The following is a 15942-nucleotide window of genomic DNA, read 5'->3' as shown; positions in this document are numbered from 1 at the left end:
ATGTAAAATCAGAAAAAAAATCCAGTATTCCCTGCAGAATTCCCAGGAGATAAAAAAGAAAGAATAAAATCATTTAAATGTATCTAGTTATATTTTATCTGACAGTGGTGAAACTAATCTATTGCCAAAGGGATTGTCTTTTTGTCCAACTGCCCGTCCAAATGACTTTCAGTTATTCCTGGACTTGAACCAATGTGTGTGTAAGCTTACACTCAGGCTTCTTTCACACTATTGACTGTTTTTCCATTTTTAAATATCCGTTGCTACTATTTTTAAACCTACCCGTATTTTTCACCATATAAGACGCTCCGGCATATAAGACGCACCCAATTTTAAAGGAGGAAAATCTAGAAAAAAAAGATTCTGAACCAAATACTGTAGTAAAATATTTTATATCAGTATAGTTCCCTCACAATAGTTGGCTGTATAGTTCCCCCCACAATAGTTGGCAGTATAGTTCCCCCACAATGGTAGGCAGCTCCTCCCCCCTCCCCCCCACAATGGTTGGCAGTATAGTTCCCCCCACAATGGTAGGCAGCTCCTCCCCCCTCCCCCCCCACAATGGTTGGCAGTATAGTTCCCCCACAATGGTAGGCACTGGCAGCTCCCCCACAATAGTTGGCAGTATAGTTCCCCCACAATGGTTGGCAGTATAGTTCCCCCATAATGGTTGGCAGCTCCCCCCCCCTCCACAATGGTAGGCAGCTCCCCCCCCTCCACAATGGTTGGCAGTATAGTTCCCCCACAATGGTTGGCAGTATAGTTCCCCCACAATGGTTGGCAGTATAGTTCCCCCACAATGGTTAGCAGTATAGATCCCCCACAATGGTTGGCAGTATAGTTCCCCCATAATGGTAGGCAGCTCCCCCCCCCCACAATAGTTGGCAGTATAGTTCCCCCACAATGGTAGGCAGCTCCCCCCACAGACATACAGCTTCCAGCCATATACAGTGTACGGCTGGAGGCTGTATGTCTGTACTGCTTACCCCACAGTGTTCCGGTCACCGCTCCTCTGGCCCGGTGTCACAATCTACTGCTATGGACCATAGCAGTAGGTGCCGGGACCGGAGGAGCGGTGACTGGAACACTGAAGATTACGCGCCGCCGGTCACTCACCAAGCCCCGGTCGGTGCGCGTCTTCCTCCGGCGCCTCTATGGTTGTACGCACGGGACGTCACTGACGTCCGGTGCGTACAACCATAGAGAGGCGGAGGATCGCAGGAAGACCGCAGGAGGACCGGAGGAGGGCGCGCATCGGCCGGGGAATGGTTAGTGACCCGCGGACATCCTTATGTCCCGAAAAGATTTTTCGGGACATAGGGATGTCCGGCATAGGAAAACCTATGATTATCTGCCCGGGCCGGCTCCTGTGTGCGGCTGCAGGCGGGGGCCGGCCAGAGTAGGTAAAAACGAATTCATGTATACTACAAACCAGGGTGCCTCCAGCTGTTGTGAAACTACAACTACCAGCAAGCCCAGACAGCCTTTGCCGGTCCGGGCATGCTGGGAGTAGTAGTTTCAGAACAGCTGGAGGCACCCTGGTTTTTAGTATACAGTTATTAGTAATTCCCCTGCCCGGCGCCCGGAACTGTAAGTTCCAGTCCTAGGGCAATAAACATAGCCGGTGTGAGGTGAAAAATTCACCGGCGGTCATGAGGCTGCTGCGGGTGGGGAGCGGGTAGTCAGCGCTGTACCACACCGCCGCAGCCTCTGTACTTACCGCTGACTTCCCGCTCTCGCCCGCAGCAGCCTCGGGCGTATATTTGCCGTATAAGACGCACCAACTTTCCCCCCCACGTTTTGGGGAAGAAAAAGTGCGTCTTATACGGCGAAAAATACGGTATTAACGGACGTTTATGAACGGATTAACTGACGGATAAATATTTTCCCATTCTTCCGTTATTGTAACGGATAAAGGTTTATCCGTAAATATCCGTTATAGCATTCCTATCTAACGTCCGTTAGTAAAAACCTTTCACCCTTTCTTGAACTCTCCTACCTGTTCACACCTTGACACAATAGAAGCTACGCCTCCTATTCAAAGGGTAGGGTATAAAAAGGGTGCTTCAATGATCTTCTAGCAATCTGAATTTCAGCACTGAGGTGAGTACAGACTAGACCATATTTTAATTTCAACATGTTTCCCACCTACCTTTACTACAGTTACCCTGTTCTGCTGTGGCGTTCCCAATGAGAAGAAGGATACGAGATGCTGAAAGACGCCGCCAACGCCGTTGAAGATATTGGATCCATCCCATCACTGCGGCACGGATGACCCATGGGGTTCACAGCACTTTGTATGTGGAGCTGCGGCAGCACCCTGACAAGTTTGCAGGCTACGTACGGATGTCTGTATCAACATTCGATGACCTTCTAGCACGCATCAGTGAACGGATACGTCGGCAAGACACCCACCTGAGAAGGTAACCCTCAGGTATTTAATATTTTATTTAATTTTTTTCATTCATTCTGTTCTACAAAATACTAAACCCACTTTTTATTATCTTTTTTAAGGTTCCTGGCATCTGGTGAGTTTTTCGTCGCTCCACTTCCAGTTTCGCCTGGGAATTTCCACCATCTCTGGGATTGTCCAGACCACCTGCAATGCCCTGTGGGATTGCCTTCTAGAAGTATTTCTCCCACAACCTTCTCCAGAACTTTGGCTTCAAACTGCAGAGAAGTTCCACGAAGTATCACAGTTTCCAAACTGTGTAGGTGCAATCGATGGGAAGCACATCAGGATCCAGAAGCCAGCACACACGGGGTCCGAGTACTTCAACTACAAGAAGTTCTTCTCCACTATACTTATGGCCATTGCGGATGCGCAGTACAGATTCATAGCAGTGGACATTGGGTCATGACTCGCGTGTGTTCAAGAACTCTGTCATGGGGAGGAGGATCTACTCTGGTAAGATGGGACTTCCTGAACCAAGGGCCTTTCCTGGGACCGATGGACCGCCAATGCCTTTTGTTTTTATTGGTTATGAGGCTTTCCAGATGTGTGGCAACTTGCTGAAGCCCTACTCCAGCCGAGGACTAGACCAACACAAGCAGATCTTCAATTACAGACTGTCACGTGCAAGACGCTATGTGGAGTGTGCCTTTGGAATTTTTGTTGGCAAATGGCGGATCTTCACACAGCCAATCCAATTGCACCCAGACGTGGTTGATCAGGTTGTGAAGGCAGCTGTTGTTCTACACAACTTCATCCTAACCAAGGAGCCTTTCCCCAGTGATCCAGAAGAAGTTGAATCGGCTCTGCCTGGACTACAGCAGACATCCAGAAGAGCTACCCAGGCCATCATGCGTCTCAGAGACGATTTTTCACAGTATTTCCTGACAGAAGCTGGCATGGTGTCTTGGCAGGATCGTATGTTGTGAACTTTGTTGGAATTCTTAATTTTTTTGGGGCAATAAAGATCTTGCTTATGTATATATCATTGTGTGTTTGATTGCTTGCATGATGTTGGAAGGTATACATTCTACGGCCCAGTGTCATGTCTACACTGGGGCATAGAATGTACACCCTCCAACATCATGCTAGCAATGTGCTTATATCATGTTGTGTTTGTACACACTGATTGCATGATGTTGGAAGGTATACATTCTACGACCCAGTGTCATGTCTACACTGGAGCATAGAATGTACACCCTCCAACATCATGCTAGCATTGTGCTTATCCCCATTTTGATTTCAAGATAGTAGAGTTGTACCTTCTACCACAACATTGTGAATGAAACACTGTCTGGTAAAAGACCTTTAATATCGTGAAAGCAAAACCTTGATTTGGGTAAAAAATAGACAGTCAATAAATCTTTTTAAAATAAAAACACTTTTATTATGTTTTTTTTTAAAATAAATAATAATTTAACTATATATATATATATATATATATATATATATATATATTTTTTTTTTTTTTTTTTAACATGGCTTTAGTGCCAAAACAATATCCCCACAGCCTTGTCATAAGTAGGTAGGTCACAGGTAGATAATCATAGGTCTGTGAAAGAGGGCTGGGGAAGGACTTGGGAAGGGTATTGGAAACTAGGGTCCTCCAGGGGCCGCAAGGTGTCAACTCTACCTTGTGGGTTGACTCTGGGCGTTTCCAGGGAATAGGAATGCTGATGGGTAAAGGAATATTGTTGAAAAGGAGTGACAGGGGTGGGAATATTGGGTGGCAGAGGAAAATTGGGAAGAGGTATGAAGGATGGGGTTGAAAAAGAGGGTTCTCCCTGGGACAGCATTTGGACCATCTATTGGAGGGTGTGGATGTAAGGCCCAAATGCTGTGGAGTTCCCAGGGAGTGGGGCAGGGTGTGGGTCCTGTAGCGGTGGGAAGGGGAGCGGTGGCTGGGGCGGGAGCGGTGACGGTCTGGGGAACGGTTACGGGCTGGGAAACGGTGGCGGAAACGGTGACGGCCTGGTGAACTTGGGGTAGGGGACATGTGTAAATATGGGGAGTGATAAGGTGGGGGGGGGGTCGGGAGGTTTGGTGGAGTTCTGGGGGGGGGGGGGGGGGGGCGGGAGTGTCTGGAGTGGGGCAGCACAGTCTAAGCACAAGGTCTGTTGACTCCTTGCGGAACTGACACTGCTTGTCAAAGGGCATTTTCTCTACCAAGTGAGCCGGGCTCTGGAGATGGAGTAGAATATCCGAAGGGGGACCAGTTGACGGCCCTGCCCCCGCCTGCCGTGACTGGCAAAACTCCTCCCTTAAGGCTTCCACTCTATCATCCAATTTCATAAAGCTCTCACTTGTGAGCTTTATGAGATTGTCCAGGATCACTTGCTGTTTCCTACCAGTCCCCAAAGGCCGGACCAAATCTCCAAAGGATACTTCTATCCTCTGGCGACTTGGTCGGGACGCTGAGGAAGCTGGTAGGGGAGAAGCTTCTTGCCCCTGATCAGCAGTGTCGGGGGATGGGCCAGGGAGGGGTTGGGAGGTGGGGGAGGGGGGTCCAGGTGGTGGCAATGGAGCCATGTTGACACTGGATTGTGTTCTGAAAGAGAAAGATTGAAAGACATAATTAGTCTATTTTTCCAAAATATTTAAATTTACAAATGGAGAATAAAATAGATATGACGTACTTCCGCATTTCATGGCATTTTTGCAGGAATCCGAGGAGTGGGCGGTGGACATATGGTGTTTTGTCGGAGGCCCCAGAACCACTGGGCCTTTGTTTCTCCTCCTTTAAGTCCCTCATGTGCCAGGCCCTGATGGAGTGCCAGTGATTTTTTATTCCATCACCTAGAAAGAAAATATGTTTATTAATAAAAACAATAAAAGTCATCTAAAAACAATGAAAAAAATTTAAAAAATATTTATCGACAATCCATTGCTCATGTGTGAACAGGTCCTCCCAGGTGTTACAGATTGCTCTGTATATCTCCATCCAAAGAGCCCGGCAGTACTCATGCTTGGCGTGATTCTGGTCGGACTTATCCCAAAGAGCTGGACGAGCCGCGATCATTGCGATCAGTAGGGTGTCATCTATGATCACATGAGGCCCGCCCTGCCCTTCGTCAGCCCGCCCAGGCCGAGCGCCACCCTGAAAATATAAAGATTCATGTGATTAGTTTTTCAAAAACTATACTTTATTCATTTGACTATGCAAGAAATCACAATTTATAAAATACTCACGCGACCACGTCCTCTGCCACGAATACTGGGTCTGCCTCTTGTGGGCGTGAGCCGAGGCGTGGGACGCTATATATATTAAAAAAAAAATGTAATCTACGTTTTAAAAGATGTACAACAAAATGCAAAAATTGGTACTATACATACTGGTTCGGGCTCTTTGGAAGGCCTATCCTGGGAGTCCTGGGGGGCCGACACTTGAGGGACACTCTCCTCGGATTCCTGGGCAGAAATCTCCTGTGCAGGAACATTTTCATGCTGTAAAACCATGGAAAAAAAAATTACTCAAATGGGAAAATACTCACACTTGAGGTACTTTCTTGTGTAGAGTCTGATTCTGAAGAAGAACTTTTTGGAATTTTGTGCTTCTGGTGGGGGGGGGGCAGGGGGGGGGTGAGGGAGAGAAAAATAGTAAAAAATAAAGAATTTGTCATGATAAACAAACAGTCAAAAAGGAGAGAAAATTCACCTTTTTCATAGATGACCACCTAGAAGTTTTATGTTTTTTCGGATAAGGAATATGATGATGCTAGAAAAAATAAATTATGTTTAATGAAATATTAAACATGCAAATAAATTGATATATAATTTTTCAAAAAATCTAAAAATACTCACACTGGAGCTTGAGGACTTCTTGCTACCAGATTCTGAATCGTCTTCTGAGGAGGTGTCATCAGGAATTTTTTTTATTTTTTTCAACGTGTTTCGATTTCACATTTTTCTTTGGCATTTTTTTCTATAAATAAAAAAAAAAGGGGGAATAAATCAAATATATATATATATATATATATATATATATATATATACACACAAAAGGCAAAGTTGCGCCACAAGGTCAAAAAACAATCAGCACACTACTAGCAACATCATTCAAGCCCCCATCAAAACTGCATGCAAGAATGCACGTCCTGCAAAAATGAAAGCACATGGCGGACATAAAAATGGTGCAGAGTGGCACCACACGGTCCAAAACGATAATGCAAACTTCCCTACCCAAAGCATTCAATACTACACACAAACTGCATGCAAAAATGCACATGTCCTGCAAAAATGCAAGCACATGGCGGACATAAAAATGGCACAGAGTGGCACCACACGGTCCAAAACGATAATGCAAACTTCACTACCAAACATTCATTAACCCATACAAACTGCGGACAAAAATGCAGGCAGCTACAAGCACATATTCCCAAATACACTGAAAAAGTAAAAAAAAAATGAAAAAATATAGCAAAACATGTACTCACCTTCAGTGTGGGGTGATAAAATTTCAGCAAATTAGGAATGGGTACGTAGATTACGTAGGATCCTGCTGATGCAGCTGCTGCCTCCTGCAGGATCAAGGAAGTAGAGAGAGGGAGGGGGCGTGAGCAAAACCATGTGACCAGGCTCCAGAAGGCTTTACTGAGCATGCTCAGTAAAATGAACGTCCGTTTCAATAACGGACATTTACGGATAAATTTACTAACGTCCGTCCGCCATAGACTTCAATGTTAAAATATGACGGACGTTTATATATCCGTTACTTGAAACGGAATAAAAATTAGTGCAAGACCCGTCACATGTTCCGAAAAAACTAACGTCCATTAGTCATAACGGACTATTACGGATCTTTACGGATAATAAAACAATCCCATAGACTTTAATGATATTTTGTAATGGATGTATAACATCATTTTTTGAACCTTTTCTGACGGAATTTCAAACGGATATTTAAAACGGAGTAATTTTGTAGTGTGAAAAGAGCCTCAGTCGGCACTTTTCAATAATAGAAAGAATGAAAAATACTGGTTCTCTGGTGCCTAGTAATGAGGAGTATGTACCTTTAGTGACACATCTGGCTGACAATGGGATTAGACATGTGGAAGTTAAACTACCATCCTCCTTTTACCCTATTCACCATAGGGATTGCCATTTGGAAACATTCTATACAGTAGTTGTAAAGAAGTTTAATAGACTTAGTGAAAAATCAATTTCTTTAAAAGAAAAAGATAATTTAACACACCTAGAGAGAAATGCAATTAAAACCTTACAAAATTATACCTCTATTGTAGTCCGCCCTGCTGACAAGGGGGGTGGCGTAGACTTACTTGATCGCACTGCATACATAACTGAAGTGATACGGATTTTGTTAGATACTAATTACTATGTGGCCCTAAAAAATGACCCCTCAGTAGAATATTTTGAACTTTATGGCACTTTAATCAAAAAAGCATTGGATATGTCCTTATTGGATAAGAGGGAGCACATATTTCTATCAATAATGATAATTTACCCAATTTTTTATTATTTACCCAAGTTACATAAAAGCTTAATAAACCCCCTGACCGTCCTGTTATTTCAGGTGTTGGGTCCATGACTGCTGATCTTTTCCTCTTTATTGACCTTTTTTTTTTTTTTTTTTTTTTTTACAACCTTATGTTTTACAATTACAATCATACTTGAGAGATTCTGCCCAACTTATACAGGAAATTAGTGATATTAGTTTACCCTCATGTTTTTCTTGTTTGATGCTAGACGTGTGCTCCCTCTACTCCAATATTGAAACCACTTTAGGAGTTGCTGCTATTCGTGATTGTCTGTATGAAGACTGTAGCCTTGACAAGGAACAATTACATGTTTTGATAAAGGCCATTTTATTCATTTTAGAACACTATTCGAGTAGTTCTATACAATTTTTGGATCTGGAAACTTTTAAAACCATTACAGGGCAGATAGCAACCAAGACTTTTTTCAAGCAGATCAACGTCAATAGCTTCTAATAGTGCACATTACCCCAGTTGGCTAAGGGGGTACCCTACAGGCAGTACCTGCACATCCACAAGAATTTCCCCTCTGATTGCAATTTTGATGCACAGGCAGCTGTCCTTAGATTTCGGATAACCTTTTTTTTTTTTTTTTTTTACAAATCTGTCCCTATCTTGATAGAGGCTTATAAAAGAGTAAAAAATAAAAACAATGAGATCTAGTATTCACAATAAAATTAAAATAAATATCCAAGGAGAAACCAATAGTTTCAGATTTAACTTTGTAACAAACTAATAGGGAGGCTATGAATATTTAAAAAAATTCTACAGAAAAATTGGTTTATAATTTTAAGTGACCCTATACTAAAAGATATGATACCGCATACACCTAATGTCACCTTTAGGTGTCAGAAAAATCTCAAAAATATGATTGCACCTAGTAGGTTGAAAAAAGAGAACACCCTTGAGGCTGCTGTTCAGACTGTCCCTAGTTGTGCCCCGTGGTATAAAAATCTGTGTCTTTGTTGTACTTTGATTACGACGACATCAGGCTTTTCATCATCCCAGACAAAAAAGAACTAGGAAGTGAAAGGTAACTTGACCAGTGAGACTAATTATGCGATCTATTTGTTATCTTGGGATTGCAATTTACAATACGTGGGTCAATACGGGTACAGACAGTGCAATCCTGTATTAATAAACACAGATGGAACATCAAACATAGTTTCATGAGCCTTAGTGTTTCAAGACACTTTACAGTAACCCATCATAATTCTATGGATTCCTTAAAACTATTTTGAAATCCATTCCTGTGGATGTGCCGAACCGATACAAACGTCTAAATTAACAGTGAATCCTTTTGGATTCACAAGTTGACGTCGGTTCCGCAGTTTAAATGAAACCATTGTAAATGTTCAATGAGGTTATTGTTATTACTATTCTCTGTGTTTTTGATTTTTAGGAATGTTATTTTTTGTACTTCTGTATTTTTTATGTAATTTTTATGTAATTTCTAGACTGTATAATTTGAACAAGGGCTAGCGTTTTTATGTTGTGTGTAATTGTATTTGTGATATGTTAATTCAGTGCAATATATTGTATGTTCATTTGGCGATATGTGTATGTGCAATGTATTTATATAGACTTTTCTATTAATACTGTTAAGTGTTTACTGGGAGTTTAATTGTTAACATAAGCTGTATGGGTTAATACCCTCTGGTATATATACTAGAGTGTTTCCCCTACCTGCCATGCCTTAAGAAGCTGCGCATGCGCAGCGAAACACGTTGCACCCTGGTCCAAATAAAGTCTTTGTTTCAAGTATTGCAACTACTGCTCCATTCATCCCGATCAGCACCAAGGTATTCCTGTGCCATTTTGAAAATCCTTCTAGATCGTATCTACCTACAAGGAAGGCTGAAGACGGGACATCATGCATATACAAATGTTATCCATTGTTGTGTATGCAGGTACACAACTTGTAGCAGTAAGTGGCAGCTCACCCCTGGTTTATGATTATACCAGTGATTCTCCACTATGGAGCACCTTTGCTTTTTTCTATTTATATCCACCAGGGAAGGTAAAACCAGGGAATGAGGGAACGGAACAAAGAAGAAAAGTGCGAATAAGGTACTAAGTGCATGACACATTTAAAACAACATAGATACAGTTAGAGCTGGGCGGTATGACCAAATATGTGTATCACGGTATTTTTGTAACTTATGGCGGTTCCACGGTATACAACAGTATTTCTTTCACCCCCCCCCCCAAATCATGCTACCCACCAGCGCTGTTCTGCTCCCCCCCCCCCCAATTAATTATCAGCCCAGCGGGGTACTACTCCCATATGTCACCTGCAAGCACTGCCCTCCTCCTCTTTGTTGCGGGGCGCTGGTATACTGTGGACCTCCAGATGTTGCAAAACTACAACTCCCAGCATGCCTGGAAAGCCAACGGCTGTCCTGGCATGCTGGGAGTTGTAGTTTTGTAACAGCTGGAGATCCACAGGTTGGAGACCACTGCTGTACGCTGTATCCCTATGCCCGGGCTGCAAAAGATAAACAAAATAAACTTTAACTTACCTACGTCGGCCTCACGCTGTACTGGAACGTCTGAGAGCCGCCAGCCTATCACTGGCCGCAGCGATGTCCCGTCCCGGCCAGTGGTAGGCTGAGCCCACTGTCATGTAAGAAGCTGGCTTCTTACATGACAGTGGGCTCAGCCTATCCAATTGTCATTTTTCGATAAAATTAAGTATTTCTTACAGAAAAGGATTGCAGTAATACATGTTTTGCTGTACACATGTTTATTCCCTTTGTGTGTATTGGAACTAAACCAAAAAAGGGAGGGAAAAAAGCAAATTGGACAGTGTCACACAAAACTCCAAAAATGAGCTGGACAAAATTATGGGCACCCTTTCAAAATTGTGGAAAAATAAGATTGTTTCAAGCATGTGATGTGCCTTTAAACTCACCTGGGGCAAGTAACAGGTGTGCCCAATATAAAATCACACCTGGAAGCAGATAAAAAGGAGAAAAGTTCACTTAGTCTTTGCATTGTGTGTCTGTGTGTGCCACACTAAGCATGGACAACAGAAAGAGAAGCGAACTGTCTAAGGACTTGAGAACCAAAATTGTGGAAAAATATCAACAATCTCAAGGTTACAAATCCATCTCCAGAGATCTAGATTTGCCTTTGTCCACAGTGCGCAACATTATCAAGCAGTTTGCAACCCTTGTCACTGTAGCTAATCTCCATGGGCGTGGACAGAAGAGAAATACTGATTAAAGGTGTTAAGTTGTTGTTTTGCACGGGCGGGTTTACAGTGGGTTTCCTTCTACAAGTTTGAGCTGCTGCAAATTTTCTGCCGCAGCTCAAACCCCCAGCTGAAAACTTACCGTGAACCCCCGAATGTGTGAATGTACCCTAAAAACACTACACTACACAAAATAAAAAGTAAAACACTACATACATACCCTTACACGTCCCCCTCCCCAATTAAAAAGAAAAACGTCTCATAAGGAAGTTTCATACACGGAGCATCCAGCTGTTGCAAAACAACAACTCCCAGTATTGCCGGACAGCCATTGACTGTCCTGGCAGGCTGGGAGTTTTGCAACAGCTGGAGGCACCCAGTTTGGGAAACACTGCCATAGGGTTTTGGTGGAGACAAGTGCTATCCTTGTATCCGGGTGCGCTCCTATTGCAAATCCCTAATTTAGGCCTCAAATGGGCATGGTGCTCTCTCACTTCGGAGCTCTGTGGTATTTCAAGGCAACAGTTTAGTGCCACATATGGGGAATTTCTGTACTCGGGAGAAATTGAGTTACAAATTTAGGGGCAATTTTTCTCCTTTTACCCATTATGAAAAGGAAAAGTTAGGGGCTACCCCAGCATGTTAGTGTAAAAAAAAAATAAACATTTTTACACTAACATGCTGGTGTTGCCCCATACTTTATTTTCACAAGAGGTAAAGGGAAAAAAAGACCCCCAAAATTTGTAACGCAATTTCTCTTGAGTACGGAAATACCCCATATGTGGACGAAAATGCTCTGCATGTGCACAAGAGGACTCAGGACATGAACGCAAAAAAAAAAAATGAAAAAAATATGTGACCCCATTTTGGAAACTACACCCCTCAAGGAACGTAACAAGGGGTATAGTGAGCCTTAACACCCTACAGGTCTTATTTTAAATTTTCACGTCCAACTTTTACGAAAATTTGTCAGTTTTTTTCCTCCCTGAAATGCTGGTGTTACCCCAATTTTTTTCGTTTTCACAAGGGGAAATAGGAAAAAAGACTCCCAAAATTTGTAACACCACTTCTTCTGAGTATATAAATACCCCATATGTGGGCGTTAAGTGCTCTGAGGACGAACTACAATGCTCAGAAGAGAAGGAGCGCCATTGGGCTTTTGGAGAGTGAATTAGACTGGAATTGAAGGCCATGTGTGTTTACAAAGCCCCCATGGTGCCAAAACAGTGGACCCGACCGCCGACACATGTGACCCCATTTTGGAAACTACACCCCTCACGTAATGTAATAAGGGGTACAGTGAGCCTTTACACCCCACAGGTGTCTGACAGATTTTTTGAACAGTCGTCGGTAAAAATGAAATTTTTTTTTCATTTGCACAGCCCACTGTTCCAAAGAGCTGTCAAACACCAGTGGGGTGTAAATAGTAGCTAGCATCCACTGCTTAAAAGCCCAAAATACCATATACAAAAAAAAAAAAAAAAGAAAAACCAGCTCACCGGTCTGTAGAGATATCTTGAGGAGACACTGTGTGTGTGTGTGTGTGTGTGTGTGTGTGTGTGTGTGTGTGTGTGTGTGTGTGTCATATATATATATATATATATATATATATATATATATATATATATATATATATATATCTGAAGAATGAGAAAGCTGACGCGTTTTAAACTGCAGGGTTCTAGACCATATATCTACAAAGAGCACAAACAATACTCCAATATTTTGAGTTGTGCTGTACCATAGCCTATAACTCTTTGCAATTTTCTAAGTTTACTTTTATATAAACACATCACAATTTTCATATCAGGTGCGTTTGAGTACCGTACTCTCTACAAATCTCTATACAGTTTATGGTGTAAACTGAATCTAATACTTTTGGAGCCATATTTAAATGTGTATTGACTTGCCAAGTAATGCAAACATGCATACAGAGTTATCTCTTAATGCAAATTACTACATTATATAACATACAGTGGTCTCTCAAGTTACAACAGCCTCAGGTTACAATGTGGTCTCCTGGACCATTATAACTTAAAACCATACTCATCATACAATCTGGCTCTGTGGCTTTAAAAACGCCTAGATTACTAAAGTGAATACACTTATAGTGCAGTACTATACTGCGCTTTACCTGTGCCAGCGAAACATGTTGCATCCGGATATATAAATCCTCTTTTCACTGTTACGGTTGTGTCTTCTGGTCCGGTCAGTGCCACTTTAATCCTGACATTTGGTCTAGTAAAGCTTATCCTATTACTCTATGTATAAAGTGGTTTATAGATTCTAACTTTTGTATGTAATGAATTGCTTTATCTGCATTAGCTATCTTGTCATTTTTTTTATTTAATCTTCATTTTTTCTTTTTTGGGTTAACATTTTGGAGACTTTGGAACCAATTACTAGTTTTCAATAGAGCTATGGCTTCAAGACACAGTGGTTTCAACATACCGTAGAATGTTTGTCCTGGAACCAATTAATAGAGTAACTTATACACAGATTCTATCACATTGTTGAAATCCAGTGACATACAGTATAATATCAGCAAACAGGTGGAGGGACCCATGTGGAGTTAGTCTGTTGGGGCTTGGGGCATCTAAGAGACTCCTCTGCTTTATAGTTCATACACATAGCTAATTTAGCATTTTTTAAGACGCTATCTTTACAATTCTCATTGTTTCTCATCACTTGCATGATTTTTCAACTTCTTATGAACTGAAATGCTTAATATGTATGCCTGAAGCTGTGCTCACTGAAGTTTTAATGAAGACTAATTTAAAATAAAATTTCTCACTGTGAAAACTAATTGCACAAATTAAGTCAAAGACAATGAAAGGCTAAACTTATCAAATGTATTAGGCAGATAAATATATAGATATCTTCTCCAGTTATGAAAGAAAGAGAAAATGGGAACAAACTATTTGATAAACGGATACTGCACATCATATAACGGATCATTTTATTATACCAATAAATACATAAAAATTATGCTAACAAAAATGTATTGCTATTGTAACAGAAAAAACATGTACCACATATAAAAGACAACACAGCTAAGACTACCAACAGCTTCTAATTCCATTTTTCAACTTTCAACATTCAGAATTTATGACCTGTCATCACCTTAAGCCAACTCCCTTATATTATAGTTAGGGATTTGCACAAATAGGTGGTAATTCTTTTAATAGGGGAATTCATCAAGCTGTGCTTACGTACACTGTTTTCCATGGTGTAAGCGTTTCTTACGTGTGACACATTTATCATACTATTACAGGGGGGTTCATAAATTTGGCATAAGCAAAAACACTTTTTTAGCATATATAAGCAAAAACCAAGAAATGACTTCAGAACACCACCTCTTCTCCTCTGTGACTTTTCTGCTCTAAAGCTGCATTTGTGACAAAAATGTGCGATATATATGTATTTATTTCATTTTTTTATTACTAACCCATTTTTTGTACGTTTTTTTTTTCTCATTTCAGTTCAGTGTATGCAAAGGATTACTTCGGACTACCGTGACCAGCATTTTTTTGTTTAATATTAATAAAATGGTTAACGAGGGCTGTGGGAGAGTGTTTTTTGGAATACATTTTTTTTAAATGTGTGGTGTTTTATTCTTTTTTTAGTTTTCTTAACAGGATTAGTAGTGGAGGCTGTCTAATAGACTGAATCCATTACTAAGCAGGGCTTAGGGTTTGCCCCAAAAACAACAAGCGCCAATAACCCCCAATTATTACCCCGGTACCCACCACCACAGGGGTGCCCGGAAGAGCCGGTACCAACAGGCCCGGAGCATAAAATATGGCGCTACTGGGCCGAGGCGGTAATAGGCTGGCATTATTTAGGCTGGGGAGGGGGCAGTAACAATGGTCCTCGTCCACCCTGGTAATATCAGGCTGTTGCTGCCTGGTTGGTATCTGGCTGGGAATGAAAATACGGGGAACCACACACGTTTTTTGCATAATTAAATTATAATAATAATAAAAACCGCATAGGGTTCCCCGTATTTTAATTCTCAGCACAATACCAACCAAGCAGCAACCGCCTGACGTTACCAGGGGTGGGTGAGGAACATTGTTACTGGCCCTTCCCAGCCTAAATAACGCCAGCCTGTTACCGCCTAGGCCCAGGGGCGCCATTTTTGATGCTCCGGGCCTGTTGGTACCGGCTCTTCCCGGCACCACTGTAGCAGTAGCAGTGAGTACCGGGGTAATAATTGGGGGGTTAGCGCTAGCTGTTTTTGGGGCTAACGCTAAGCCCGGCTTAGTAATGGATTCCATCTATTAGAAAGCTTCCACTACTAATCCTGTTAGGGAAAAAAAAATAAAAAAACGCTACACGGTTACAATTTTTTTTTCCAAAAAACACTCCCCCACAAGCCCTTGTTAACCATTTTATTAATATTAAACAATAAAAATAAAAAAATGGTCATCGACGTAATCCACCAAATCTGAAGAAGTCCTCTGCATATGAAATGAAATGAGAAGAAAAAAAACACAGAAAATATGTTAATACATTTGTGGTGCCTCCAGCAGTTGCTAAACTATAACCATGACAGGAGTTGTAATTTAGCAACAGTGAGCCTCCAGTTTAGCAACAACTGGAGGCACCTTCTTCCTAAACTACAACTCTCATCATGTTAGTTGTAGTTTAGCAACAGCCAGGGAAGCCCGCTTATCTCCAACTGCCGGTCCGCACATCTCCTACCCGCCTGCGCTGCATGACTACAGCTCCCAGCATGCCCTTACAGCAAGGACATGCTGGGAGTTGTAGTTGTGTGGTGCATGAGCGGCGGGGAGCGG

The 15942-nt window shown here is 42.0% G+C and overlaps 1 protein-coding gene across 1 annotated transcript; it reads right to left on the bottom strand.

Annotated features, from left to right (window-relative positions):
- Nucleotides 1–4081: 4081 nt before the first annotated feature.
- LOC130274561 (uncharacterized) lies at nt 4082–5657 on the bottom strand. The gene is made up of 4 exons (XM_056522999.1): nt 5642–5657; nt 5089–5549; nt 4546–5000; nt 4082–4125 (listed from the first exon to the last, which is right to left on the bottom strand). Exons 2-4 carry the CDS (start codon nt 5289–5291, stop codon nt 4082–4084), a joined length of 702 nt encoding a protein of 233 aa, XP_056378974.1. The 5' UTR covers nt 5292–5549; nt 5642–5657.
- Nucleotides 5658–15942: the final 10285 nt, after the last annotated feature.

Source organism: Hyla sarda, chromosome 5, assembly GCF_029499605.1.
Source record: "Hyla sarda isolate aHylSar1 chromosome 5, aHylSar1.hap1, whole genome shotgun sequence".
NCBI classification, from domain to species: domain Eukaryota; kingdom Metazoa; phylum Chordata; class Amphibia; order Anura; family Hylidae; genus Hyla; species Hyla sarda.
The sequence above is the reverse complement of the archived record's forward strand: the minus strand, read 5'-3'. Positions and strand labels throughout refer to the sequence as shown.

What these genes read in the sequence shown, in the direction of transcription:
- LOC130274561 (XM_056522999.1), bottom strand. Translation starts at nt 5,291, where the DNA reads ATGACTTTTATTGTTTTTATTAATAAACATATTTTCTTTCTAGGTGAT. An exon ending in AAATGCCATGAAATGCGGAA is followed by an intron (nt 5,001 to 5,088) that starts GTACGTCATATC and finishes TTTCTCTTTCAG; the next exon opens with AACACAATCCAGTGTCAACA. An exon ending in CCTTGTGCTTAGACTGTGCT is followed by an intron (nt 4,126 to 4,545) that starts GCCCCACTCCAG and finishes TTTACCCATCAG; the next exon opens with CATTCCTATTCCCTGGAAAC.